Source organism: Argentina silus (assembly GCF_951799395.1).
Source record: "Argentina silus genome assembly, chromosome: X".
NCBI lineage: Eukaryota > Metazoa > Chordata > Actinopteri > Argentiniformes > Argentinidae > Argentina > Argentina silus.
The window spans coordinates 26125307-26151463 of NC_139653.1; the positions used below are offsets into that span (position 1 = coordinate 26125307).

Below are 26157 nucleotides of genomic sequence, written 5' to 3' on the forward strand. Positions count from 1 at the left end.
GAAATCACATGGAAAAACTATTATCCTTGGACTTTATTATCCTAGATGGATTCAATTCAAATTATTGAGTGACTTGTTGAAGACATTTCTGCATTTAAGCTGATTTTAGGAGTGTCATAGCAAAGGGGGTGTATACTTATTCACCCAAGACATTTCAGCTTTTCATTTTTAATTAATTAGTCACAAATTTAAAAAAAAAAAATCTATTTTAAAGTAGGTCAAAAAGTCAGTCAAAAAGTCACTTACTGAAGGCACTGTACGAGGACTGTAGCTTGCTAGCAATGTTAGCTAAATTGATTGGCTAACACTGACAAATTTGCTATTTTCAAGAGTAACAAAAGGGGTAAGGGGTTGTTGTGATATAATATTCTACAGACCAGGCGTGAGAACAACATGATTTGGAGGTATGGCTACGTGAGGCGAGAATTAATGGAAAGGGTTTTGGGGTAGGTCTAGGGTCTGAAATTGAACTGGCCTTAAACATGGAGGTACATAGCTCCTTTGATCCCTGATCATTCTCTGTTCATCCACTAGGTGGGGACTCTGCTCTATCAGCAGTACATTGGTGCATGTGCGAGCATGTGCGTGTGCTTAGTGTTGTAGTAGTAGTGTTGTGCTCAGAGGCCGGTAGTACTTAATTAACTGCTTTTAGTTTAAAATGTTTAGTCTGCTGCATAATTTTGCTGTTTCTGTCAGTTTCTTCTGCTCTCCAGTTTGGACTAGAACCCCAGTCATTGTGGGATTACTAGTTAAAGATGCATTTCTCAAAAAGACCGAATGTAGGCTAGCGTGAACACAGTTCACAAACACAAGTTAAGTAAGCAGAGACTGATTGAGACATCCTGACTCAGTATCCTGGTTGCTAAATGAGGTATGGTGGGGTATTCCGCTCCGTTTCTCTCTCTCTCTCTCTCTCTCTCTCTGTGTGTGTGTGTGTGTGTGTGTGTGTGTGTGTGTGTGTGTGTGTGTGTGTGTGTGTGTGTGTGTGTGTGTGTGTGTGTGTGTGTGTGTACACATGGAAGGAAACAAAAACCCTGTGTCAGAGACGTTAGCCTCAGAGATAGATTTAAATACACTCTTTATGGCTTTATTGCCTTTCCATTCAAAAGTAGAAATTCTAAAATTAATAAAACATGAAATATAACACTGTTTCTCTCTCTCTCTCTATGGGAGGCTAGTTGTAGAGTGTGAGAGAGTGAATAAGTAAAGATAGAGGAGATAGAATATGTATTTAAGAGAGGAACCAGTTGGAATTTACAGTGCCTTTGGAAAGTATTCAGACCCCTTCACTTTTTCCACATTTTGTTGTGTTATAGACTCAATTTAAAATGGATTAAATTAAAAGAATATGACAAAGCGAAAACAGGTTTTTAGAAATTTCAGATTTATTGAAATACAGAAATACCTCATGTACAGTAGATAAGTATTCAGACCCTTTGCTATGACACTCTTAAAATTAGCTAAAATACAAAAATGTCATCAGCAAATCACTCGATAAGTTGAATTGAGTCCTTCTTAATGCAAGGATAATAATTCACAACGTGGAAAAAGTGAAGGGGTCTGAATACTCCCCGAAGGCACTTCAGCTCTGTTAAGCTAGTAAAACCAGTCATGTCGTGGCTATGTTGTTTCAACCTAGTGGAATTGAAAGAGAAAGAGGGTGAAAGAGAGATTTAACAGGAAGTATCTACCTTCACTCCCTTGCGACACACAAACACACACACACACACACACACACACACACACACACACACACACACACACACACACACACACAAACATGCATTCGGCTTCCTTCTTGCCACTTTTGATTTCTCTCCTCCCCCTTTCAGTGACGCAGTAGTTTCGTCCTCTCCTATCCTCTGGTGTGTGTTTGTGTTTTGTGTTTATCGTTCCTCCAGTGATAATGGGCATACAGGACAAGCCAAGACTGGTGAGACACCGCCTTTTCTCACTGCTATTCCCTTTTTTCTTTATGTTTCTCTCATGCTCTCTTTTTCTTTCCCACGCCTGTTCCCCCTCTCTCATGCTCTGTCTATCTCTAGTTTAGTGATGATGCCTCTCAAACTACAGTAGCGACTAGTCTGAGAGCAGGAAGACTTTTCATTTATAGCTGTGTGTGTGTGTGTGTGTGTGTGTGTGTGTGTGTGTGGGTGCGTGTAGATACACAATGCTGCTGAGTAAAGAGAGATATGTGAAAAGTAACTGAGGAGTTTCTTCTGTTCTGACTAGTGGTGGTGTTTTGCAAGTGTTTTGCTTGTTGCTGCCGTAGTGTCTCTGCTTACAGTGCTTTGTCTCTGACTCTCCATTCTGTAAATGTGTGTGTATGTGTGTGTGTGTGTGTGTGTGTATCACATGAGTTCAAACTGTCTGCAGACAAAAGACAAGATGGAGGCTCACTCCGGGTTACACCCCCACAGTGAGAGAGCTACAGTCAGGTGGAGCCAGCGCTGTGCATTCTATCTCATGTAGGCATGTTGCATTCCCACCCATAAAACCATGTAGGGTGTCAGTCTGAATAAGGCTTAGAAGTTCAGCCTGTGTGTCTGTGTGTGTGTGTGTGTGTGTGTGTGTGTGTGTGTGTGTGTGTGTGTGTGTGTGTGTTTGTGTGTGTGTGTTGGGGGGGTGGTTGGGAAAAGAGAAAAGGAAGGGTCATTGTTTCTTTAGCATAATGACATCTGTTGGATAATAGGAGGAGGTTAAATTTAGCGCCTCTCCTCCCATCCTGTGAGCAGCTCTTCCTCTGTGTCATAGGGGAACTACTCAAAAATGTGTACAGTACTTCACTGTGGCATGGGTGTCATTATTTTTTCACCATGAAAGCTGTAGTTTCTCTGGGTCAAATGGTCAGGGAAAAGTCCTGGCCCTAAGTTTGAGTATGTAGACCCACTCCATCCTCCCCTTGTCTCCATGAAACCCTAACATACCGCACAGGGACAGTATAAATATATAACACTTCTCTGTGATTGCCATTGTGGAGGAAGAAGAAAGCTGACTGACCATTAGGGACAAGAGGAACTTACACAATAAGTACCTACTTACTGTGTGTGCATGTGTGCGTGTGTGTGAGAGAAAGCAGTTGTAGTTGGGCTCGACTCCCTGGAGTCATACAGCACTATGATAAAGAGGCAGGAATGCTCGGAACAGTGGGATGTAGAGTAGAACTGGGACTGACAGTTTGGTTTGAAAGCTGTTCAAACAGCAGAGTTCTACACCAGGGTTCTGACATGGCTAACAGTGGCAGTTGGCTTTTAGCAGTTACATTTCTACAGATATAGAAGGCTGTATCAATTGAGAAGAGAAGAAAAGAGAAGACAGGGAAGAGAATAGGGTTCTGATGGATAGCAGTAGATGAAGGGTAGACTCGGTCAGCTGTTCAGTGTTTTCTCCCGACCCATGGTCACTGTGAACTCCTCTACCTCTCTAATCCCTCTCTCCAGCGACAGTCCCATCGATGAGCCCAACACGGACCGAACTCTCCATGCCCCGCCCAGCACCAGGATATCACCCATACAACTCAACACACAACAGAACACACAACTCGACACGCAACTCACCACACAGTCCGACAGGCAGCCAGCTCAGCCCAAGAGAAGGGTTCCCCAGCCCCCTCCTGAGATCAGTGAGTAAACACTACACTACATCCACTAACCCCTAAACCCTGCCTTTTTGTCTCTTATTACAATGACAGCAGGGTGTGGAGAAAGACAATGACAAGTGTTATCTTGTTGTACTGTAGAATCTCAAACCAACAGTTCACAATGTTCACCTGTCCTTTATTGCCTCAGGAGACTAGCTTTGAACAGTTTTTGACCACCCCCTCCCTCTCCCTCCCTCTCTATCAGGGTCAGGTTCAGTTGAAAGCTCTGATGACTATGATGATGCAGAGTTGTTGTGTCCCGACCCCATTTCTGTGAACATGACAGATCAGGTAAGTGTTGTGTTGTGTGTGTGTGTGTGTATTTTGTGTGTGTGTGTATTCAGATAGAGTTTGAGGTGTATGCATGACATCTGTGTTGTCTATTAGGATGTGTTCCTGCCGGTGCCTAGGCGGGAGAAGGGGCGGTACAGCTCTATCTGCAGTGACGATGAACTACTGGACGACGATAATGAGCCAATCAGCAACCAGTAGGTCTCCCCAACCCCTAGAGTTACTTGATTTTATACAATAATGCTCATTTTGTGCTCATTGGGTAATATGTTGAACATCTCTCTCCCAGTCGTAACTCGTGGCAGGACTATGGTTTGAGCACCCAACAGGGGAGTGTCTACTTGCCAACTACAGGCAGGTTGGCCCCTCCTGCAAGAGAAGACTCCCCCCAGCTCAGCCCCGTCATTAAGATGGGCTGGCTGGACAAGAACCCACCCCAGGGGTACGTACAGTACATCTCTATCTCTCTAGCGCACACACACACACACACACACACACACACACGGTCAGTGGTAGAATTTGAAACAGGCCTGAAAATTCCAGCCTGAACCAGCCTGAGCCCAACATCGAAGACATTTTCATAAGCCAGAGCCTGAAAAAAGCTTGAAATCTAGAAAACGGCTGTTCATCCATTGCGCACAACAGCAAAATTGTAGCACTGCAGAGTAAAGGAGAGGAGAAAGCCACTCGCTGAGAAGAGTGGAGAGAGTGCTTGAAAACTCACCTTAGTTACTATGAACAACTGTATTTACTGTATGCACCTGCCTTTATAGAATACCTTATATATTTCCAGAAATTAACCAGATCTTGCTGTTGTCACCTGTTGTGTGTGTTTTTAATTGTTATTTTTTCCCCAAGCCATTAAACACCAATTCAGTAATTAGGACTGACAGAAACAGTGAGAGAACGTAAAAAAGCGCTCAAAAACCAGTAAATATATTTCCAAAGGTACTATTGACATTTTCACCAGATGTTGGTAACAACCCAAGTAATCCATACATACAAGGAAACCAAAACAAATAAGTTCAGAAATTAAGTTGTGTGTAATAATGTGAAATGACACAGGGAAAAAGTATTGAACACGCTTACTGATATTTATTTAATACTTTGTACAAAAGCCTTTGTTGGTAATGACAGCTTCAAGACGCCTCCTGTATGGAGAAACTAGTCGCATGCATTGCTCTGGTGTGATTTTGGCCCCTTCTTCCACACTAACAGTCTTCAAATCTTGAAGGTTCCGTGGGCCTCTTCTATGAATCTTGATCTTCAGTTCTTTCCATAGATTTTCAATGGGATTTAAGTCAGGTGATTAGCTGAGCCATTCTAGCAGCTTTATTTTCTTTCTTCGAAATCAATTGAGAGTTTCCTTGTCTGTGTGTTTGGGATCATTGTCTTACTGAAATGTCCACCCTCGTTTCATCTTCATCATCCTGGTAGATGGCAGCAGATTTTGGTCAAGAATGTCTCGGTAAATTTGCCCATTCATCCTTCCTTCAATTATGTGAAGTTTGCCAGTACCATTTGCTGAAAAGCAGCCCCACACCATGATGTTCCCACCTCCAAACTTCACTGTTGGTATGGTGTTTTTAGGGTGATGTGCAGTGCCATTTCTCCTCCAAACATGGTGTGTATTATGGCATCCAAACAGTTAAATTTTGCTCTCATCTGACCACACTATATTCTCCCAGTATTTCACTGGCTTTTCCAAATGTTGTGCAGCAAACTTTAAACAAGCTTCAACATGCTTTTTTTTCAGCAATGGAGTCTTGCGTGGTGAGCGTGCATACAGGCCATGGCGGTGGAGAGCATTACTTACTGTTTTCTTTGAGACAACAGTACCTGCTAATTCCAGGTCTTTTTGAAGCTCTCCACAAGTGGTCCTTGGCTCTTGGACAACTCTTCTGATTATTCTTTTCACTCCTCTGTCAGAAATCTTGCGAGGAGCACCTGATCGAGGCAAATTTATGGTGAAATGATTGTCTTTCCACTTCCGTATTATGACCCCAACAGTGCTCACTGGAACATTCAGAAGCTTAGAAATGCGCCTGTAACCAATGCCATCGTTATGTCTTGCAACAATTAGGTTGCGAAGGTCTTGAGACAGCTCTTTGCTTTTACATATCATGAGATGTGTCTTGTGTGAGACCTTGGCAATGACACCTTTTTGTAGGCCATCAGTTGGGACTGAACCAGCTGATATTAATTTGCACTGACAAGGGGCTGGATTGCTTTTTAATTACTGATAGATTTCAATTGTTGTCTTGGCTTTCCATGCCTTTTTGCACCTCCCTTTCTTCATGTGTTCAATACTTTTTCCCTGTGTCATTTCACATTATTACACATAACTTAATTTCTGAACATATTGTTTGGTTTCTTTGTATGTATGGATTACTTGGGTTGTTACCAACATCTGGTGAAAATGTCATGTCAATAGCACCTTTGGAAATATATGTACTGAGAAAAATGGTGACGTGTTCAATACTTATTTCACCCGCTGTATGTATATGTATATATATATATATAGAGAGAGAGAGAGAGAGAGAGAGAGAGAGAGAGAGAGAGAGAGAGAGAGAGAGAGAGAGAGAGAGAGAGAGAGAGAGAGAGAGAGAGAGAGAGAGAGAGAGAGAGAGAGAGAGAGAGAGAGAGAGAGAGAGAGAGAGAGAGAGAGAGAGAGAGAGAGAGAGAGAGAATGCACGCACGCACGCACTGCAATGTAAGTCGCTTTGGATAAAAGCGTCAGCTAAATGGCATATATATTATATTAGAGAGAGAGAGAGAGAGATTTTTTCTCTTAGATATATATAGCTTTAATGAAGGTAACAATAACAATGTAATTGAACAGGTGCTGCCGCTGTGCATCTAGAGAAGACTAGAGCAGAGGGAGAGAGGGCAATAGGCGGATGCGAGTTATCACACAGCCACGCAAAAAAGAATTAAATGCAGCTCTGTGCTCCGTGACCAGCTTGGCCAGAATCAATTGTCAGAAAATCAGGCCTTGCCCCCCGAGCCTGTCGGGTTGAAATTTAAAACTCTTACTCCATACACAGTCTGTATGAGGGAGAGGAAAAGAGGAGATATGAGGGTGGGTGAATTTGGGTGTACATGCCTGCCTTTATGTTTAAAATATGGTGTGTGTGCGTGTGTGTGTGTGTGTGTGTGTGTGTGTGTGTAGGTCCCTCTACTATCAGAGACGCTGGATCAAGCTGGATGCAGACTACATGAGATACTTTGATAATGACAAGGTGACTCTATAGTCTCTATAATCTACATGGCTGTATTGACAAACCAATTTCCCTGTGAGGATAAATAATGTATCATCTCATCTCATGTCATTAGTAGAGTGTGCTTTTGAGTGGTTTGTGTTTTCACTGGTTTCAGTTTTTTAGCGATAGTGGTCATATGAATTGCTAGTGTGCTAGTATGTGTACTCACATGAGGTGTGCTGTGTTGTGTTGCAGGAAGTGTACTCTAAAAGGATGATACCAACTACCTCCATCACTGGAGTGACCAACGTGGGAGAACAGAAGTTTGAGGTGGTCACCCACAACCGGACCTTCCTCTTCAGGGCAGAGAGCGACTGTGAGTCCTGTGTGTGTGCGTGTGTGTGTTTGTGTTGTCTGTTTGTTTTTTCCATCTATGACTCAGAGTTAGGGTTAGGGTTAGGGTTCCAGTAGATGTTTGTACAGTGGTCACCAGAGAGAAGCTTTCTCTCAGGGAACATATGACATATGTGCGCTTTGTTATGAGATTGACAGACAACAAGAAGTATTGAACTGTGTGTGTCTGTCTCAATATAGACCTGTGGTGTGTGGTTGTTGTGTAACCGATTTAGAGAATATACTGTTCGTAATATAGACCTCTGCTCAGCATGAAACCATTCTACTCTCACAGTCGGCAGGCTAAAACTTGTGTGTGTGTGTGTGTGTGTGTGTGTGTGTGTGTGTGTGTGTAGCTCAGAGGAATGAATGGGTGGCAGCACTGGACTATACTTCGGGGCGCCAGCAGGGCTGCAGGGAGGTGACCACTAGTTCACCCCTGGCCCCTGACCTCCAGGGCTCTCTGGAACTGAGAGGACTGCGCTCCAAACTCTACACTGTTGTCACTGGGGACAAGGTCTTCCTCTACAAGAACATGGAGGTGTGTGTGTGTTGTTTGATGGTTGGTATTATCAACAAAAGTGAATACATCATGTGTTGTCATCACATCACAGGAGACTATTGATATCACTAATGTCCGTCAGACAAATTACAAGTTTATCTAATTTGCTATGTTTCTATGCCGTTTCTATGCCATGATGGTATGCATGTACGTTACTAGCAAAACACCCTTGTTTGTCCTGGATCAGTTGTTGGATAGACACTGAGCTATATGGATTTATTTGCAATATGGATTTATTTGAATTGACTCATAAAATGTTTTATCATTGGTTGTTGATGTCAGTAGTGTTCTGTTTCCAGGAGTACCGTCTGGGAATCGGTATCACTTCCATCGACATGAATGTAGGAAACGTTAAAGACACAGACCGACGTAGCTTTGACCTTACCACGCCTTACCGCATATTCAGGTACTCTCACACACACACACACACACACACACACACACACACACACACTCACTCACTCACAGACACACACACACACACACACACACACACACACACACTCACTCACTCACAGACACACACACACACACACACACACACACACACACACACACACACACACACACACACACACACTCACTCACTCATTCACTCACACACACATACACACACACACACACACACACACACACACTCACTCACTCAGACACACATGCACACACCCAGTCTCCTATACATTCCATCATATATTCCGATGAGTGTGGTCAGAGCACACCCTACAGTAGGTCTCTTTTTGCACTGTTTCGAGTCCTGTGTTGCCTGATGCTATTTCAGTCATTTTATTAAGAGTGTGTATTTAAGACTACATGATGTGTGACGGAAGAGAAGAGGAAGGACAGACCCATGAGTGTCTGCGTCACACACGTGTGTGTGCGTCTGTGTGTGTGTTTGTTTGTTTGTTTGTGTTAGTTTCATGGCAGAGTCAGAGCAGCTGAAAGAGCAGTGGGTCGAAGCCATGCGCGACGCGATTGGAAAAGCTTTGTCCAACAGTGAGGTGGCTGAGAGAATTTGGGCAGAGCCAAGCAACGGTTGCTGTGCTGACTGTGGTGCTGCCAAACCTGAATGGGCTGCCATCAACCTATGTGTGGTGGTCTGTAAACGCTGTGCAGGTTTGTGTGTGTTTGTGTTTGTGTTTATGTGTGTGTGTGTGTGTGTGTGTGTGTGTGTGTGTGTGTGTGTGTGTACATCAGACAAAATTCCAAAAATATTATTCATTTTGTGCCAACATATTGTTGAAAGATGCAAACTAGCTACAGAATGGACAGATAAGTCATGAAAGTGTGTGTGTGTGTGTGTGTGTGTGTGTGTGTGTGTGTGTGTGTGTGTGTGTGTGTGTGCATGCGTGCGTGCATGCGTCTTGTAGGCGAGCACCGGGGGCTGGGCCCTAGTATCTCTAAGGTCCGCAGCCTGAAGATGGACAGAAAGGTGTGGAAAGAGGAACTCATACAGGTCTGTCCCCTCTCTCATACACACCTAATCAGGGTTGAGTTATTTTTCTCAAAGTGAAGCTAACTATTTCAACCAGCGTTCTTTTTGAAGTTCAGGTGCAACGTGGAACATGATAAGACATAGAATGTACAACCTGAGGCTAAAGCTTGGTGCATACTTCTTGGAGAAATGAAGTTCACTGGGTTTGTGCGAACAAAATGACGTAAATGCGAATGAACTGTTTGTTTGTCAGAGCTGTTCGCTCGCGGTGTCGTGTGCAGACAAAATTTTAAGACTTAGAGAAGCCACCACAGCCGAACTAGTTGAGCAGGTGTAGGGCCTTATAAGTTGGCAGTCACAATATGAAGGGTTAGCAAGGAAATGTGGCTATGTATTGTTAATAACAAATCACATCTTAATATTAATGACTCCAAGTAAATTGATTAACACTATTTGCAGAGAATTGTTAAGTTTGGGTAAATTAGAGGAAGAATGGTCAAATGAGAATAAATCAAATGAGGCTTTAATAACATTGAATTTATACAACTATTACAACACAAATATCACACAGAGAAATGTTACATTCTGCCCTAATGGTAAATTATAGCAAGGGAGAGACAGAGTGAACAAAGACAGACCATGTGGTCTGTTTACTGAACTCACAGACAACAGGCTTGGACCACAGACCAGAAAACAAAGAGAGCGAATCTGTTCTTCAACATTCTGTTTTATACCCATCTTCCAACCATAGTATTACAATCAAGAGCTGTTTGTAAGGGTGAACCAATCAGACTTCACATTATCAGTACCAGTTATATGACACTTCAACATTTACACATTACAACGGCCTGTATTCCAAACGCCTGTAAACATCACAGTGAGAGATCACAGTGTGGCCATTCTCACAAAGTGATCTCAAAAAGGGGGGCAAAATTGACAGGCACAACAGGCACAACAGCGCCATGTGAGGGAGGTGTTTAACTAAATTTGAAAAGTCTATAGACCTCATTTTGAAAACGTTTTAGTAAATTATTTAATTGGCCAAGCGCTCCTCCAAAAACAAAGTTTGTTCCCCTGTGATCGCTTCTAATCGCGTGTGATGCAAATTTCATAAAGATCTGAACTCAAAACAGAAAAACACAAATATGCCCTGCTACGTTCACAACTGCGCTTCGCGGGACGTGCAGTATGTGTGCAAAGCAGATAGACAGAACGTAGATGAGAGCAATCAGACGAACCATTGCCCAAATATGGGAGTTATTTGTTTATCAAAAAATAACACACTAATTAGTGATTCTAACAGGTCAGAAGCACAATCAACTTGAGAGTAATGGCTGACTCTGGTGTGTGTGCGCGGAGAGGTGAAAAATAATATAGCAGTTATTCCCTTATCGTCTCTGCAATTAATTTAGATCAGGTAAGGTACAGCCTTTTAGTGAACGAACGTATCAGTGTCAAAATATTTCCCGCTCTAAAGGTTGCTGCACCCGCTCCAAAGCTGTACATGCATGAGGCAAAACTATTTAGAAGAAGCCCGAAAATAGAGGGGACACATGTTTTAATATCACCACTGACTGAGCTTTGTGTCACAACCAATACTACAACCTTATCTACTTATCCCCCCCCCCCTTCCACTATCTTTGACCTCACCTGTCCCCAGGTGTTCCAGTTGCTGGGAAACCAGCGCGTGAATGGGTTCTGGGCGGCGAACATTCCACCGAGTGAGGCACTGAGTCCGTCAAGCTGCAGCGAGGAGCGCCGACGCTTCATTAACAACAAATACAGACACGGAAAATATCGGAAATACCACCCCCTCTATGGAAACCAGAAAGAGCTCAACAATGTAAGAACAACCTTTTTTGTAACCTTAAATGAAACACTAAACTATCCCTAACACTACCAGCTCCCTATGGCAACCAGAGAGAATAAACGCAAGAAGAGAAAGCTAAACAACATAGCAACAACCTTTAAATAAATCAAATTCAGCCCTTCAGTAAATCCAACTGGGTTGGGGGTGTCGAGACCAGGCCTGCCTGGCGTGAACCTGTCTTGAAACTTCATGCAAATCTTCATGCAGTCTTATGCAAAGAGGTCCCAACCTTGTAGAGGTGGGAGATGTTCCCTCTACGATGTAACAATACAGTCTGATGGTGCTAAGATTACAACCTATTGTGTGTGTGTGTGTGTGTATGTGTGTGTGTGTATGTGTGTGTGTGTGTGTGTGTGTGTGTGTGTGTGTGTGTGTGCGCGTGCGTGCATGTGCAGTGAATGCCTCTGTGTTAGTGCCTTAGCTGGGTCAGCCATTAGCCTCTTAACCCAGTTAACAGAAACAATACAGACTGCAGACACAGCACCAGTGTGTGTGTGTGTGTGTGTGTGTGCGTGAGTGTGCGTGTGCGTGTGTGTGTGTGGTTGTGTGTGTGTGTGTGTGTGTGTGTGTGTGTGAATCATACTTACCACCTGACTTTGAGTGATTCTATTTTCCTCCCTTAAGTGATTTAGCTCACCAGATGTTTGTGTGTGTGTGTGTGTGTGTGTGTGTGTGTGTGTGTGTGTGTGTGTGTGTGTGTGTCTGTGTGTGTGTGTCTGTGTGTGTGTGTGTGTGTGTGTGAGTGTGTATTAGTCATCTATGTCTGGGAAGTGCATTAAGGGTTTAAAGAGACTCAAAACACAGGAAGGTTTTTTTTGATTGTTTCTGATTGTGTACCAGGAAATACACACACACACACACACACACACACACACACACACACACACACACACACACACACACACACACCCACTCATCATATGTTGGACTAAATGCAGTCTTTGTTCTCCTGCCCCCTTCTCTCAATTACTCGTCCTTCCTACTACCCACCCTGTCTCTTCCCCCTGCTTCATTCTCTCTTTCCTTGACTCTTTCCTCTCTCTCCCTCTCTATCCCTGTCTCTCTCTCTCTACCTTTCTATCCCTCTCCCCCTCCCCCCCTCCTCCCGTCTGTCTCACTCTAAAAGTGTGAAATTCAAATCAAATTAACTGTACGGTTAAGTCAGTAAGAAAGTGACTATTACATGACAATTTCAGAAAGAACGAGAGTTTGAGCTCATGCTGTATTTGTTTATCTAGTTCCAACCCTCTCTCCCTGTGACATCATCACTGGCCTCTCTGCTGGAATGTGTTCTAACCCTAAGAGCCCCTCCCCCCGTCTCTCTCTCATTGTTTGGGTCTGAGGAGTGGAGAAAGTTTCTCTCTTTCTACTCCTCGCTCTTCAGCTGTCTGTGTGTTTTGAGTGTAACTCAAAAGAGTATCTGAGGAGTATCTTGGCTGTGTTAGGAACTATTCACAGTGTGTGGCACACACGCTGGACAGACAGAGAAGGAATACACCAGCAGACCTTGGGTGAGAGTCTCTGATGATTGCACAGTATGACAATCATCATACTGTTTGTATGGGTACGCTGCTTGATAGTGTGTATGTGTGTGTGTGTGTGTGTGTGTGTGTGTGTGTGTGTGTGTGAGTCAAGAGACAGACATACAGAGAGAGAGTGTAGTTAAGTGATTTAGACTTATGAAACTATGTGAATGGACTTTGGCTCTCTGACAGCCCTTCTGCTGGAGGGAGGTGTGTGTGTGTGTGTCTGTGTGTGTGTGTGTGTGTGTGTGTCCGTGTCTGTGTCTGTGTCTATGTTTGTATGACAGTGTGGTCAGACATTTGGGCTGGGTCCAGAAAGCACTGGGTCATAATCCTATTTTTTTACTGTCTTTTTATTTTTATGAGTGTAAGTGTGTGTTTGAGAGGAGAAGCTCTTCGAGAGTGTGCAAGTGTTTTTTTTGTTTGTTTTTGTTTCTATGTTTGTGTATGTGTATACAGTATTCCAGTGTTTGTGTGTTAAAGGGAGAGTGAGTGGGAGTGTCTCTCAGGGATAGACTCGTTGTGTCTCCATGCATTCTTTCTGTGGCCAGAGTGGATCAGTCAGTCTCACCTTTCTGAATGGGTAGCTTTGTCTGAGCCACCTCTCCCTCCTCGCTGAACAATGCATGGAAGCATCCCACACCATCTCATAGGCTACATCTGCCAAACTGTAGCTCATTGCTAAACTATAGACTGGTTTAGCAACTATGTTCATTACTCATTGCGTGTATTGCGTACTTTGGAAGTTAGTGACAGTTGGCATGGTACAGTGGTGGTTAGAGCTGGGTGCAGGCGTGGCTGCTTGGCTGTAGTAAAGAGTTTATGAGGTTGTTTGTGAGTTTGGGAATATGGCTGCCAGGGAGAGAGGGAGATTGACATGGATAATTCTGCAGACAAAAGTTCTGCCTCACCCATCCTTTCTCTCCTTTGTCTCCCATCTGTTTTTCTCTACCCTGCTGGGTTATTTTCCTCCTCTCTCCCCTCCTTATCACTTTTTCCCTTTCTCCTTCCTCCATATGTCTGTATAATTTTCTCCCCCACTCTATTTCTATCTTTCACTCTCTCCATTCCTCCACCCCCTCTCTCCCTATGTTTCTCTCTCTTTCTATTTCTCTTTCTCTTTCTCTTCCTCTTTCTCTCTCTGTCTATCTCTCTTGCCCTCTCTCACTCCCTCCTTTCATTTCGCATTTCGGTTAGCTCTCTGGTGATGATGGAACATATGGTTTTTGGGGGAGGAAGGGATGGGGGAAGGGGGGATATCTGTAATGAATCTCTAATTGCTATGGCTAAAGCAGTGTACACACATACAGCGATTTTGTCTCGAGACTCCATCAAGGTTGTCATGGGTAGATTGCTCGTGGGCGTTGCTTCTCCACTACTCGTAGCATACAGAACATTTGGTGGTGCACATTTGCAGGTTCAAAAAGGCTTATTTTTAACAGGACCTTAGAAGAGACGTGTTTGCTCCCAATCATTATGGGTTGCATTTATATTGTCTCCTGACTTATTAGCTAATTTACATTCCACAACCTGTGGTAAACATTCACCAGCTAGCATTCTGGCACATTACAGTAGGGACCTACAGTACGTATGCAGTGGAACTAAAGTTTGGTTGTCTACCATTCAGGAAACTTTAGGAGGTGTACCTTTCTTTGTCCTCCGATTGGTTATCGCTTAGCACTGTCGCAGACTTCCAAAAAATAGAACTCTATTGTATTCTGTTTAGTCACTCCACTAGACAGAACGACGTCCCCAAAGTCTCGTGAAGTTGCCATCTTCCATTGACAATGAATGACCACTGGTTTTGTTGTGTCGCGTTGCCCCATATGCATAACTTGGAGTAAGACTTGAATCTCTCTCATCTTGTTTCTTTGTCTCTTTTCTTCTCCTGCATTAAGAGAGCAATGTAAAGGCAGAGTCAGTGTACTGTTTTCAAAGACACACCCAGGGTAGAGTGCTCTTGTCTCATCTCTCTCTCTCTCTCTCTGGGGATATTGTGTAAGCATCTCTCAAATGTGTGTGTGTGTGTGTGTGTGTGTGTGTGTGTGTGTGTGTGTGTGTGTGTGTGTGTGTGTGTGTGTGTGTGTGTGGATGTGTGTGGATGTGTGTGTATGTGTGTGTGTGCGCGGATGTGTGTGTATGTGTGTTTGCATGTCTGTGTTTTTATATAACTCCTTCTATTATAGGCAGCAGATGGTTGAGGGCTAAAGGTCTTGAAACACTCATTCAGATCTGCTTGGTTCTCCTCCAGTCGTACTATGACCGAAGACTGTTTTTCAGTTTATTGGTATTTGTGCGTGCAAGTGTGTGTGATCCTGATGGAGTGAGTGAAACAGAGCAAAGGGGAGAGGGCCAGCCAGAGAGAAAGGGGGGACATGTGTGACAGAACAGTATGGAATTCCCCAATCAGATTCAAATAAAGGGGGGTTGTTGGTTAATGGACAGTGCAGAGAACTCCTCTCGAAACCTAGGCCCCCCAGTATGTGATTTGATATGTTTTGTTGTAGTGAAGTGTGGTATGTAGAGGCTTGTGAAATGCTGTATGTTCTGTGTTGGAGGACTGACAGAACAATCCCAGGCTCACTGAACTGCAGTTGTAGCGGAGAGAGACAACTGGAGTTCCACTACTATACCACTTCTATAACCTGCAGTATAATAATATTAGACATGGACAAATGATCAAGTTCAAGTTTCTGCTTTATTTGTCCCACATGGGGAAATTGGTATTGCAACAATGTCAAGTTTCACAGGGCACATAAATCAGCATAACACAGAATAAATAGGTCAATACATAGGGTGGCACTGAATGCAATGACCAGATACACCAATAAGGGGTGCCGACAGCCATATGACCAAATGTAAAGTGGGCAGTCCCCCACATGGATTTAAAAGGAATGGACTGGTATAAGCCCATGCTTACATAAATCTACAAGTGGCCACCTCCGGAAAAGGGTGGAGAATCAGAGTTTGACAATCACACAATAACCTAAAAGTTTACTGCAGCATTACCTGACCCCATGGCAAATCCCATTAACGCAACCCTCTCCATCCTTGTTGCTCACCCTCCCTCTCTCCTCTCTCTCTCAGGCCCTGTGTATTAATGTCCAGTGCAGTGATGTGTTTGAGACCTTGAGTCTGGTGTTCTGTGGAGCTGATGTGAACTGTTGTACTGGTCAGGCTGACTGCCCCACACCCCTGTCCCTCGCACTCGCCCACACACAGGAACTACAGGCTGAGTTCATCAGCCACAACCTCAACATAGGTACTCACACACACACACACATACACACACACACACACACACACACACACACACACACACACACACACACACACACACACACACACACACACATACAGTTCTTCAGACAAACATTGCTCAAGTTTATTGGTATGCATAATAATGCTTATTCACAAATGTGCATGTATCTGTTTGATGATTGGCTGCAGAGCTGCCACGGTCTGATGTGAGTGGGTTGATGGAGGCGGTACATTACTCTGCTCCACCGTCCATTTCTCACAATGGCTTCCTGTTCAAGACCGCTTCCATGGTTCGGCCAATCACAGAGCGCAAGACCCGAGAGGGTGAGCTAATTAAACACACAGAGAAACACACACACACACACACACACACACACACACACACACACACACATACACACACACACACACACACACACACACACACCAGGATGCCAAGATGCCCACAGTGTGTTTTGGGTGTGTCTGACCTGTTGTTGTTTTCCACAGATTTCAGCCGTCGCTGGTGTACTTTGAATGATGGCACCTTCAGTTACTATGAGAGTGACAAAAACTCTACACCTAATGGAGCGCTGAAGAGCGGAGAGATAGTCTGCCTGGCCGTCAATACGCCAGAGAGACATGGGTACACACATCCATACCATCTGTACCATGGGGGAGGTTTCTCATTTTTCTTTTTGGGGTAAAATATACTTTTAAGAGAAGTAGTAATTGTCTCTCTCTCTCTCCCTGTCTCTCAGGTATGACCATACATTTGAGCTGTACTCTGACTCTGAGCGTCTCTATCTGTTTGGCACTGACGACCCAAACAGGCACAGGGAGTGGGTCAAATCCATTACCAAGGTAACCACTAGCGCCATTTCAACTGCAGTGACAACTCTGTGCGTGCCAGTGTGTGCCAAGGCCAATTGCTTTTCCACAGCCACTCCTGGGCTTAAACGGTGCTTACTCAGTGCCTTTTCGGTACTTAAAGATGCAGTACCGTCTAGTACGCTCTACCCACTTGGTACTCATTGGGCCAACCGGGGCTAGGGGTGTAGTTTAGATCAGGGTTGGTTTTAGTTTGCTAGAGAATATGATAGGTGGCTAGCATAAGCCAAGTTATAGCTATATAATTTAGCAAGCCCAGCTGAGGAAAATACTAAAGGGCTTGTTCATTAGGCTTGAGGCACAGGGCTTTGAGCATCGGCTGGGCACCAGTTAGCCTTGGCACACACTGGAACCGTTGTGGAATCCTGGCTACTGACACCCACCACCATCTTGGTAGTCCATATTGATGCCATTTGTTGTGAATCTATACAAATCAATGAGAAAGATTAGCACAATCTGACCAAGTTTAATTTTATGATGAATTATCCCTTTAACCCATCTATTTCACCTCAAGTTGTTTATCCCGGCCAATGTGGAGCCCCTGTTGAGGCTGGGCTTTGAGCGGATTGGTCGACTGCGGTATAAGGATGGGCTAAACCTGCAGAGCCCACGGATTGGCTGGTTTGCTCTGGTTGGCTCCACCCTCCATGCGTACCTCGAGGATAATGAGGGAGAGGAGATACATCTCCGCAAACTACAGGAGCTGTGTGAGTACACACACACATACGCCAGCACTGCATGTTTGTCTCCAAGTCAATCTGAAAACCAACCTTTCTGTTTTTAGCACCATAAACATGTTATGTCCTTGTTCTGTTAAATAATGTGAGATGTTTGTGTTTTTCACAGCGATCCAGCAAGAGAACGAGGTGCTGGTTTTGGTGGAGAGAGGGAGGTAGGACGCTGATGCTGGCATTTTGGTTCCACTCTTTTTAAACAATATTGTGGTTGATTGTGTGGTTTGTTGACAGGAGTAGAAAAGGTTTGCAGAGTGAGTGTTTTAAATTGGGGGCAATGTGCTGTTTTTATTTGCTTCTTTAAATGCTATTATGTTGAACCAGTAAAGTGATTTGACATTCTAGAATTCTCTCTAACCCTCCCATTCCTTCTCCCTCCCTCCCTCCCTCCCTCCCTCCAATCTCTTTCTCTTTGTAGGACTTTGTATATAGAAGGAGAGAGGAAGCTAGACTTTGTGGGTTGGTGTGGTGCTATTCAGCGAGCTGCTGGCAGTGGAGGAGACTCTCTCAGTCAGCAGCAACTCACAGACACTGACATCCCTGTTATAGTGGACCGCTGCATAGACTACATCACACAGTGTGGTGAGATACTACACACACACACACACACACACACACACACACACACACACACACACACACACACACGCACACACACGCACACACACACACACACACACACACACACACACACACACACACACACACACACACACACAGTTCTTCAGACAAAACATAAATAAACAAAACATGTGTATATGTGCCAGATACAGTGCCCTATGTAAGTAATAATCTTCTATACTCCAGAAGTTTGGATTTGAAATCAAACAATTATTATGACGGTTATGGTAAGTATATACAGTGACTTTGGAAAGTATTCAGACCCCTTCACTTTTTACACATTTTGTTGTGTTATAGACTCAATTTAAAATGGATTACATAACATTTTCTGCCATCAATCCACACACAATACCCCATAATGACGAAGTGAAAAAGTTTTTAGAAATTTCAGCAAATGTATTAAAATTGAAATACGGAAATACCTAATTTACATAAGTATTCAGACCCTTTGCTACGACACTCTTAAAACAAGTCACTCAATAAGTTGAATTGAGTCCATCTTAATGCAAAGATAATAGTTCATGTGATTTTGGAATTAATATCATTGTTTTTGTAGGGTCTCTGATTTGCATAGGAATCAAATACACACTGTATGGATCAGGTTGTCATTATAGTCACTCTACAAAATTGGTCTATAACCAAGTGGCCAAAAATCCCTTAATGGAAAATATTCTATCTCGCATCCATAATTGTGTTTGCAACAATGAATTTGAGTCATACAGCAAATAAAGTGGCTGGGAATGTGTTCATTTGGTTTTACTACAAAGCATTACGTTTAGTGCAAATCCAGCACATACAAAGCAGTTTCCGCACCATCTCTTGTGTGAAGAATAGTGGTAGCTGCATCAAGTTATGGGTATGTTTGTCACTGGCAGGGACTGGGGAGTTTGTCAGGATCAAGAGAAAATTATGAAATTTGCTGAGTTCGTAGTGACAGGCTAATCCACACAGTGTGTAATTGATTTCTATGCAAATCAGAGACCCTATAAAAACACAGATAGTCATTCCCGAAATCACATGAACTATTATCCTTGCACTCAGATGGACTCAATTCAACTTGTTGAGTGACTTGTTGAAGACATTTTTGCATTTGAGCACATTTTAAGAGTGTCAGCAAAGGGACTTAAATTAGGTATTTCTATATTTAAATTTGAATACATTTGCAAAAATGTCTAAACTTGTTTTCGCTTTGTCATTATAGGGTGTTGTGTGTGGATTGATGGCAAAAAAATACATTTAATCCATTTTAAATTGAGTCTGTAACACAACAAAATGTGGAAAAAGTTAAGGATACTTAACTATGCCATTGTATTCTCATCTTTTATTTTAGGGTATTTGTGTACATATTGGTTTCACGATTTAGAAATGACAACACTTTTTATACATAGTCCCCCTGTTTCAGGGCACCAAAAGTAATGGGACAGATTAATATAATGTCCAAATGAAACACTCATGTTTAGTATTTTGTCGACAATCCTTTGCATGTAATAACTGCCTGAAGTCTCCAGACACTGGGTATATTCTCTGGTGATGCTGTTGGTGATGCTCTGCAAGGCCTGTACTGCAGCCATCTTTAGTTTTTCCTAATATCTTTTCATCAGGAAATAAAATGCATGTTCAATTGGATTTAATGTCTGAAGATTGACTTGGTCAGTCAATTACTTTCTATTTGTTGGCCTTGAAAAACTCCCTAGTTGCTATGGCAGTATGTTTTTTGTCTTACTGTATGATGAAGCACCGTCCAATGAATTTGGAGGCATTTGCTTGTGCTCGAGCAGACAAAATGTTTTTGTACAGTTCAGAATATATTCTGCTGCTGCAATCAGCAGTTACATTATCAATCAACACGTTAGCAAATTCTAGTGGCTTCTAGTGGTTATACATTAAATTCTAGTGGTTATACATTAAATTCTAGTGGTTATACATTAAATTCTAGTGGTTATACATTCCCAAATCTTAACACCATCTCCATCATGCTTGAAAAAAATATGTACATTTTGGGAAGATCCTTTTTTTCTCCAAACTTCACTCTGATTCATGATCATATTAGTCTTACCTGTCCAAAAGACCTTTTTCCAGACCTGTAGGCTTTTTAGGTACTTTTTAGCTAAATGTAATCTTTTTTGATGATAACTAGTGATTTGCACCTTGCAGTGAAGCCTCTGTAGTTCAACTGGTGATGTATTCTGTGGATGGTAGCCTCTGACATATTCACGCCTACCTCCTGGAGAGTGTTCCTGATCAGTGGGTTTTGGTTTTTTCTTAATTATGGTGAGCATTCTTCGGTCATCCACTCTAGAAGTCTGCCTTGGCCTACCAGCTGGTTTGCAATTTTTGAGGTCACAAGTGCTTTTTTTTCTTTTTAATGATGTTCCAAACTGTTGATTTTGGCAAACCTAATGTGTCTCTGACACATTCACGCCTACCTCCTGGAGAGTGTTTCTGATCTTCGGTCCTCATGTTGAAAGACACCAATAGCAGACCCCAAAGTCAAGCGCAAAGCCTAGAATCAATACTAGACATTGACAGCTCTCTTACGTCACCACAAATTATGTGACAGAACACACCTGACTTACAGAAACATCTGTCAAGCAAATTGTCCCATTACTTTTGGTGCCCTGGAATAGGCGGACTATGTATACGGACTATGTATTGTCATTTCTAAATGGTGAAACCAATATCTACACAAATCTCTACTTTAACCTCATAGCAATGGTTTGATTTCAAATCCAAACCTTTGGAGAATAGAGCTAAAAAAAGAAATAATTCTTCACTGTACCATTACTTATGCAGAGCACTGTATGCTTGCTTTGCTAGACAGATGAAGTGGTGTGTGTGTGTGTGTGTGTGTGTGTGTGTGTGTGTGTGTGTGTGTGTGTGTGGCCTCGTGACGGTAATAGTGGGATTTCTGGCTCTCAGGAAAGCCTATGAGGGACAACAAAACAGCACTGTTCCTTTCTCTTTCCTCTCCCTGCTTCATTCCTTCTCTCCCTATACCTCCCTCCCGAGATGTTTGTCTCTTTCTCTCACTCCCGATACTGTACCTCCCTCTCTAGATGTCTGGCTCTTTAATGTGTGTGTGTGTGTGTGTGTGTGTGTGTGTGTCTTAGGTCTGACGTCAGAGGGTATCTATCGTAAGAGCGGTGTTAACTCTCGTGTGGCGGCTCTGTGTGAGGCATTTCGTCGTGATGCACGGAGCGTGCATCTGAGAGAGGGAGAACATCAAGTGGACGACGTCTCAAACACACTTAAACGCTTCTTCCGGGAGTCAGGAGAGGGACTGTACACCTCCCAGGCAGCTAATGAATGGCTCAGCATACCTGGTAAGGCCTAACACCTATTCCCTACACACTATACCCTATTCCTCAGAGAGTCAAGAGAGGGACTGTTCAGCTCACAGACAGCTAGCACTTGGTAAGACATCTATCCCTAACTGATATCTCTTTGGTGTCTCTTAGCCCTGCAGGAGGACAGCATGAAGATCTCTCAGTACCAGCTGCTGCTTAGCCACCTGCCCAGAGTCAACAAGGCCACATTACGAGCCCTAGTCAATCACCTGTACTGGTGAGTCATACACATACACATACGCACGCACGCACGCACGCACGCACGCACACACACACACACATACATGGAAATGTTTATTATTGAATTGTCTAATGAATTAAATCAATCAGAAGGGGGAGATTGTGTATGTGTGCAACTGTGTTTATGTGTGTGTGTTTGTGTTTGGTGGCAGTGTGCAGCGGTTTGCAGAACTGAACCAGATGAATCTTCATAACCTGGCGATAGTGTTTGGACCCACGCTCTTCCAGACTGATGGGAAGGATTACACTGCCGGCCGCGTCATAGAAGAACTCATACAGCATTACACACACATATTTGAAGTAAGACACTCTATACACACCAGAGTGGAGTGGAGCACGAGCTGAGCGGAGCGGGGGTATTTTGTCTGGACCATGCAGCACATTTTGAAAAACTATGAATTGGGCATTTTCTTGCCCTCCATTTCCGTTCCTGTACCACTCACCTCACACACTCAGGGCAGTGATTTCAAATACAATTTGGTCTGGTTTTTCCTTCACTCGTTACATATTAGCTACATGTTCATGATAAATGGTCACTAGAGATAATGTCTCTCATTAAATAGGTACAGTTACGTTGTAAAATATTAAATGGATAGGAGCAAATCTTGAGCGGCACCATTTTCCTTGTGACGGTGAGTGCACGCGAGTGGAGCGGGGCAGTGGACGCAGAGCAGGAATGTAGTGCATAAATAAATCCTTGTGAGCGAGGAGCGTTCTTACACACACACACACACACACACACACACACACACACACACACACACACACACACACACACACACACACATATACATCTCTGTACCCAAGTCATATACCCGACCCCTTACCAGAATGCTACTAGCTCAAGCTCTATGAGAAAGCTTGGAGAGGATCTGAATGCTAGTTGTCAGAAACACAACTTTGACCCTAGTGTTTGGCTCAAAGTAATGTTTGTTGATGTGATTACCATTAGGGTTGTGTGCGGATGTGTTGCGGTCTAGGTGGATGAGCAGCAGCTGAAGAGGCAACTGGATGAAATCACGGTTATCATCAAAGTACGAGATAATCTCAACGCCAAAGTCCCTGTGAGTCACACAGTCCACCATGCTACATCATCACAATTTGTTTAGTTATTAGTGCAGAATGATGCTGATTGCATGATGTAACCCTGTTGTGTCCTAATGCTGTTTGTGTGTGTGTGTGTGTGTGTGTGTGTGTGTGCAGACGTCAGGATCAGGTGACTTCATCTGTACGGTGTATCTGGAGGAGAAGAAGGAGACAGCAGAGCAGCATGTTAAGGTGACCTCTCTCCTCTTACCTTAACCCTTAACCCTCAAACCTCTATGAATAACTGTTGGAAATCCACCTCATCTAACCCCCCACTACCTCACACACATCCTCCTCCTCCTCCAGATCCCTGGCTCTATGACAGCAGCAGAGCTAACTTGTGAGATTCTGGACAGACGGAAGATTACAGTCAGAGAGAAGGACTACTGGAGCTGCTGGGAGATCAGTGAGAAGGAGGAGACAGGTGAGATAAAGGGAGAGAGAGATGGAGGATGAGAGACAAGGGGTGGAGGAAGATGGTCAAATGACTTTTATAGCTAAGGATGTTCTCAGCAGCAGCTTGGTCATAGAGTTTTTAAAACCAGAGTCCATAACAAACAAGACCGGGTTTTGGTGGTATTCATGTGAACAGGAGAGTGACAAATTCTTCTACATTTTGTTGCTGTTTCTCAGAATCAAAGAGGTGTTTAGATCATTAAGCCACGTTTTGTATGGGTACACTACACATACCCAAAATGACAAACTGATAGATTATAATTTTATGAAAAACAATTGTGCTTTAAGTGAGTGCCTCGATTTTGCTAAATTTTGCTGGACTGCATATGCAGTTCCTGCCACTCTGAAACATATCATTCTGCCATGGATGCTATTGGCTAGCGGTCGCCATGACAGAGCCTTCAAGCCTGATCAGGGATTTCTAATGGAAATGCAGTTTCTGGACCTCTTTGTATACTCTCTATGGCTTGGTAGTGCTTTATGAGAAAGCCTCTTCTCTTCCACCAGGTTAATTTGGGGTCAAACAGAGGGATTCAGAGGGTGGGGTCATAGGCACTAGTTGATGATATATTTCACTGTATTGAAATGTGCAAATAAAGGCCAGACAAATATCTTTCTCTCTCCCTCTTGCTCTCTCTCCCCTTCTCCCCCTTTTTATCCCTCTCTCCCTTTCTCCCTCACTCTCTCTCTCAGAGCGTCCATTGCATCATCAAGAGCGAGTGTTACCCATCCTTCACTCCCTCGGCACAGACTCTCATCTGCTGGTGAAAAAACACCTTGCCATGGAGACTATGCTTGTCTATCTGGGTACATAGACACACACACACACACACACACACACTCACGTACACACACACAATATCCCACTTCTCTATGACCAATATCCCACAGTATATATCTGAGTTGGTTTGTCCTGTACTCACTTTAGCTAGTAAGGTTGATGTGTCCAAGCACGGGATGGTGAAGTTCCGGGAGGAGAGAAGCATTCTGGGATTGGGCCTTGGCTCCGGAAGTTTCCATGATCGCTACTTCATCCTCACAAATGCCTCCCTCAGAATGTACAAGGAAGTACGGGTAAGACACACATTCTCACACACACACGCGCACACACACACACACACACACACACACACACACACACACACACACACACACACACACACACACACACACACACTGAGGGTCAGTATTAATGACTCTTACTCTCTCCATGTGGAGTCATTTTCTCTTTTCTCTCTGTCTCTCTTGCAGAGTAACCGTCCAGAGAGGGAGTGGCCAGTTAAGAATCTGAAGGTCTACCTAGGTATCAAGAAGAAACTCCGCCCATCTACCTGGTGAGATCACTTGTGCCCCTCTCTTCCTCTGTTTCCCCCCACCTCCTCCTCCTTCTCTCCCCTCTCTCTCTCACACTCTCCCTCCCTCCCTCCCTCTCTCTTTCTCCCTCTACCTCTTTCACATTTCCGATGGAAATGTAATCAGTAATGTGATTGGTTGAATGGATCAGACAGGGCTGGGCTCAGTTCTGTTTTAATTCAGTTAATTCAGGATGAACTGAGCTATTTTTTTCCAGAGGTAAATGGAGAATGGAGAAAGTAGAGCCCAGACAATGTGTCTGTTTGGCCTCTAGAAGGCAGGCTAGCCTTGCACTCCAGCTCCATCTGTCTCTCCATTGTCTACTGGTTAATTTACTGGTGCTTCTGAATCATTTAATGATGTTCAATGTTCATTAAATCCCCCCTCTTTCTTGCTCTCTCTCCTTCTCTTCATATCTTTCTTTCTCTCATCATCTCTCCCACAATTTTTTTGTAGTTGGGGTTTGACTGTTGTTTATGAGAGTGAGAAACAGGAGAAGCCAGAGAGGCAGCAGTGGTGAGTAACGTTTGCGTGTGTGTGTGTGTGCATGTCTATATCATTGTGTGAGGTACAGAGGATACAGTTTTACAGTACTACTGTATATGAAAGGTCACTTCAACCCTGGAGGATCAAACACACACACACCCCTGTAAGCATGCACTGATGGTTGGTGCTTGCCCTTGTGTGTGTGCATGCGTGTACATTTTGCTGGTTAGGGGAGAGACAAGAGCCAGTGTTGGGTCCTTCTAGCGGTTAGGAACAGCCACCCCACTGCCTGATATAAAAGCCAGTGATGAATGTGAAACATTGGTAATAAAAGAAAGTGCTGAAAGATAGACTAAATCTAACTGTTTCAATGTAGAAGAGGTCACATGCATATAAATTATGTCCCCATAGTCGAGGACTGATAGGAACGTTGATTGTACAATTTTCTTTCTACTGTCAAGTGAAAAGCATGACCTGTTCCTATAGAAGAAGCTTAGTTTAACTCTCAGCTTTTTTGTTAAGTAATCTATATGTGTTATAAACAACAATTCATCATCAATTCATATACCAAGATACTCTTAATTTGGGAACCATGTGATGTCACTGGATCAAATCCCTCATAGTCATGGACAACCACCACATCAGTCAGAAGACACATACACACCTGAGAGAGAGAGAGAGAGAGAGAGAAGGAAGAAAGGAGGGAGGGAGGGATGGACAGAGAGACAGAGATGGAATGATAGAGAGGCACTGTTTCAGTGGTGATGATAAAATAAGGATGTAGAATAA

At 43.5% G+C, this 26157-nt stretch overlaps 1 protein-coding gene across 4 annotated transcripts in view; it reads left to right on the forward strand.

Annotated features, from left to right (window-relative positions):
- Nucleotides 1–790: 790 nt before the first annotated feature.
- The window catches only part of arap1 (ArfGAP with RhoGAP domain, ankyrin repeat and PH domain 1), a gene marked incomplete at its 5' end in the record, with an annotated part of 28260 nt that continues 2893 nt past the window's right edge, over nucleotides 791–26157 (forward strand). For 2 of the 4 annotated variants that reach the window (XM_083695450.1, XM_083695452.1), the window contains 29 exons: nucleotides 2389–2468; nucleotides 3441–3622; nucleotides 3846–3931; nucleotides 4028–4128; nucleotides 4221–4373; nucleotides 7104–7173; nucleotides 7390–7510; nucleotides 7884–8068; nucleotides 8389–8495; nucleotides 9003–9202; nucleotides 9457–9542; nucleotides 11182–11364; nucleotides 16002–16176; nucleotides 16365–16499; nucleotides 16665–16800; nucleotides 16916–17018; nucleotides 17560–17752; nucleotides 17892–17937; nucleotides 18198–18361; nucleotides 21511–21723; nucleotides 21859–21964; nucleotides 22140–22287; nucleotides 22968–23051; nucleotides 23191–23265; nucleotides 23380–23497; nucleotides 24223–24336; nucleotides 24458–24603; nucleotides 24781–24863; nucleotides 25339–25398. In XM_083695450.1, the coding sequence (XP_083551576.1) occupies nucleotides 2389–2468; nucleotides 3441–3622; nucleotides 3846–3931; nucleotides 4028–4128; nucleotides 4221–4373; nucleotides 7104–7173; nucleotides 7390–7510; nucleotides 7884–8068; nucleotides 8389–8495; nucleotides 9003–9202; nucleotides 9457–9542; nucleotides 11182–11364; nucleotides 16002–16176; nucleotides 16365–16499; nucleotides 16665–16800; nucleotides 16916–17018; nucleotides 17560–17752; nucleotides 17892–17937; nucleotides 18198–18361; nucleotides 21511–21723; nucleotides 21859–21964; nucleotides 22140–22287; nucleotides 22968–23051; nucleotides 23191–23265; nucleotides 23380–23497; nucleotides 24223–24336; nucleotides 24458–24603; nucleotides 24781–24863; nucleotides 25339–25398 (3653 nt within the window). Of the gene's footprint in view, nucleotides 872–2388; nucleotides 2469–3440; nucleotides 3623–3845; nucleotides 3932–4027; nucleotides 4129–4220; nucleotides 4374–7103; nucleotides 7174–7389; nucleotides 7511–7883; nucleotides 8069–8388; nucleotides 8496–9002; nucleotides 9203–9456; nucleotides 9543–11181; nucleotides 11365–16001; nucleotides 16177–16364; nucleotides 16500–16664; nucleotides 16801–16915; nucleotides 17019–17559; nucleotides 17753–17891; nucleotides 17938–18197; nucleotides 18362–21510; nucleotides 21724–21858; nucleotides 21965–22139; nucleotides 22288–22967; nucleotides 23052–23190; nucleotides 23266–23379; nucleotides 23498–24222; nucleotides 24337–24457; nucleotides 24604–24780; nucleotides 24864–25338; nucleotides 25399–26157 lie in introns of those variants that run through there. The other 2 variants (XM_083695451.1, XM_083695453.1) reach the window with 2 other exon arrangements.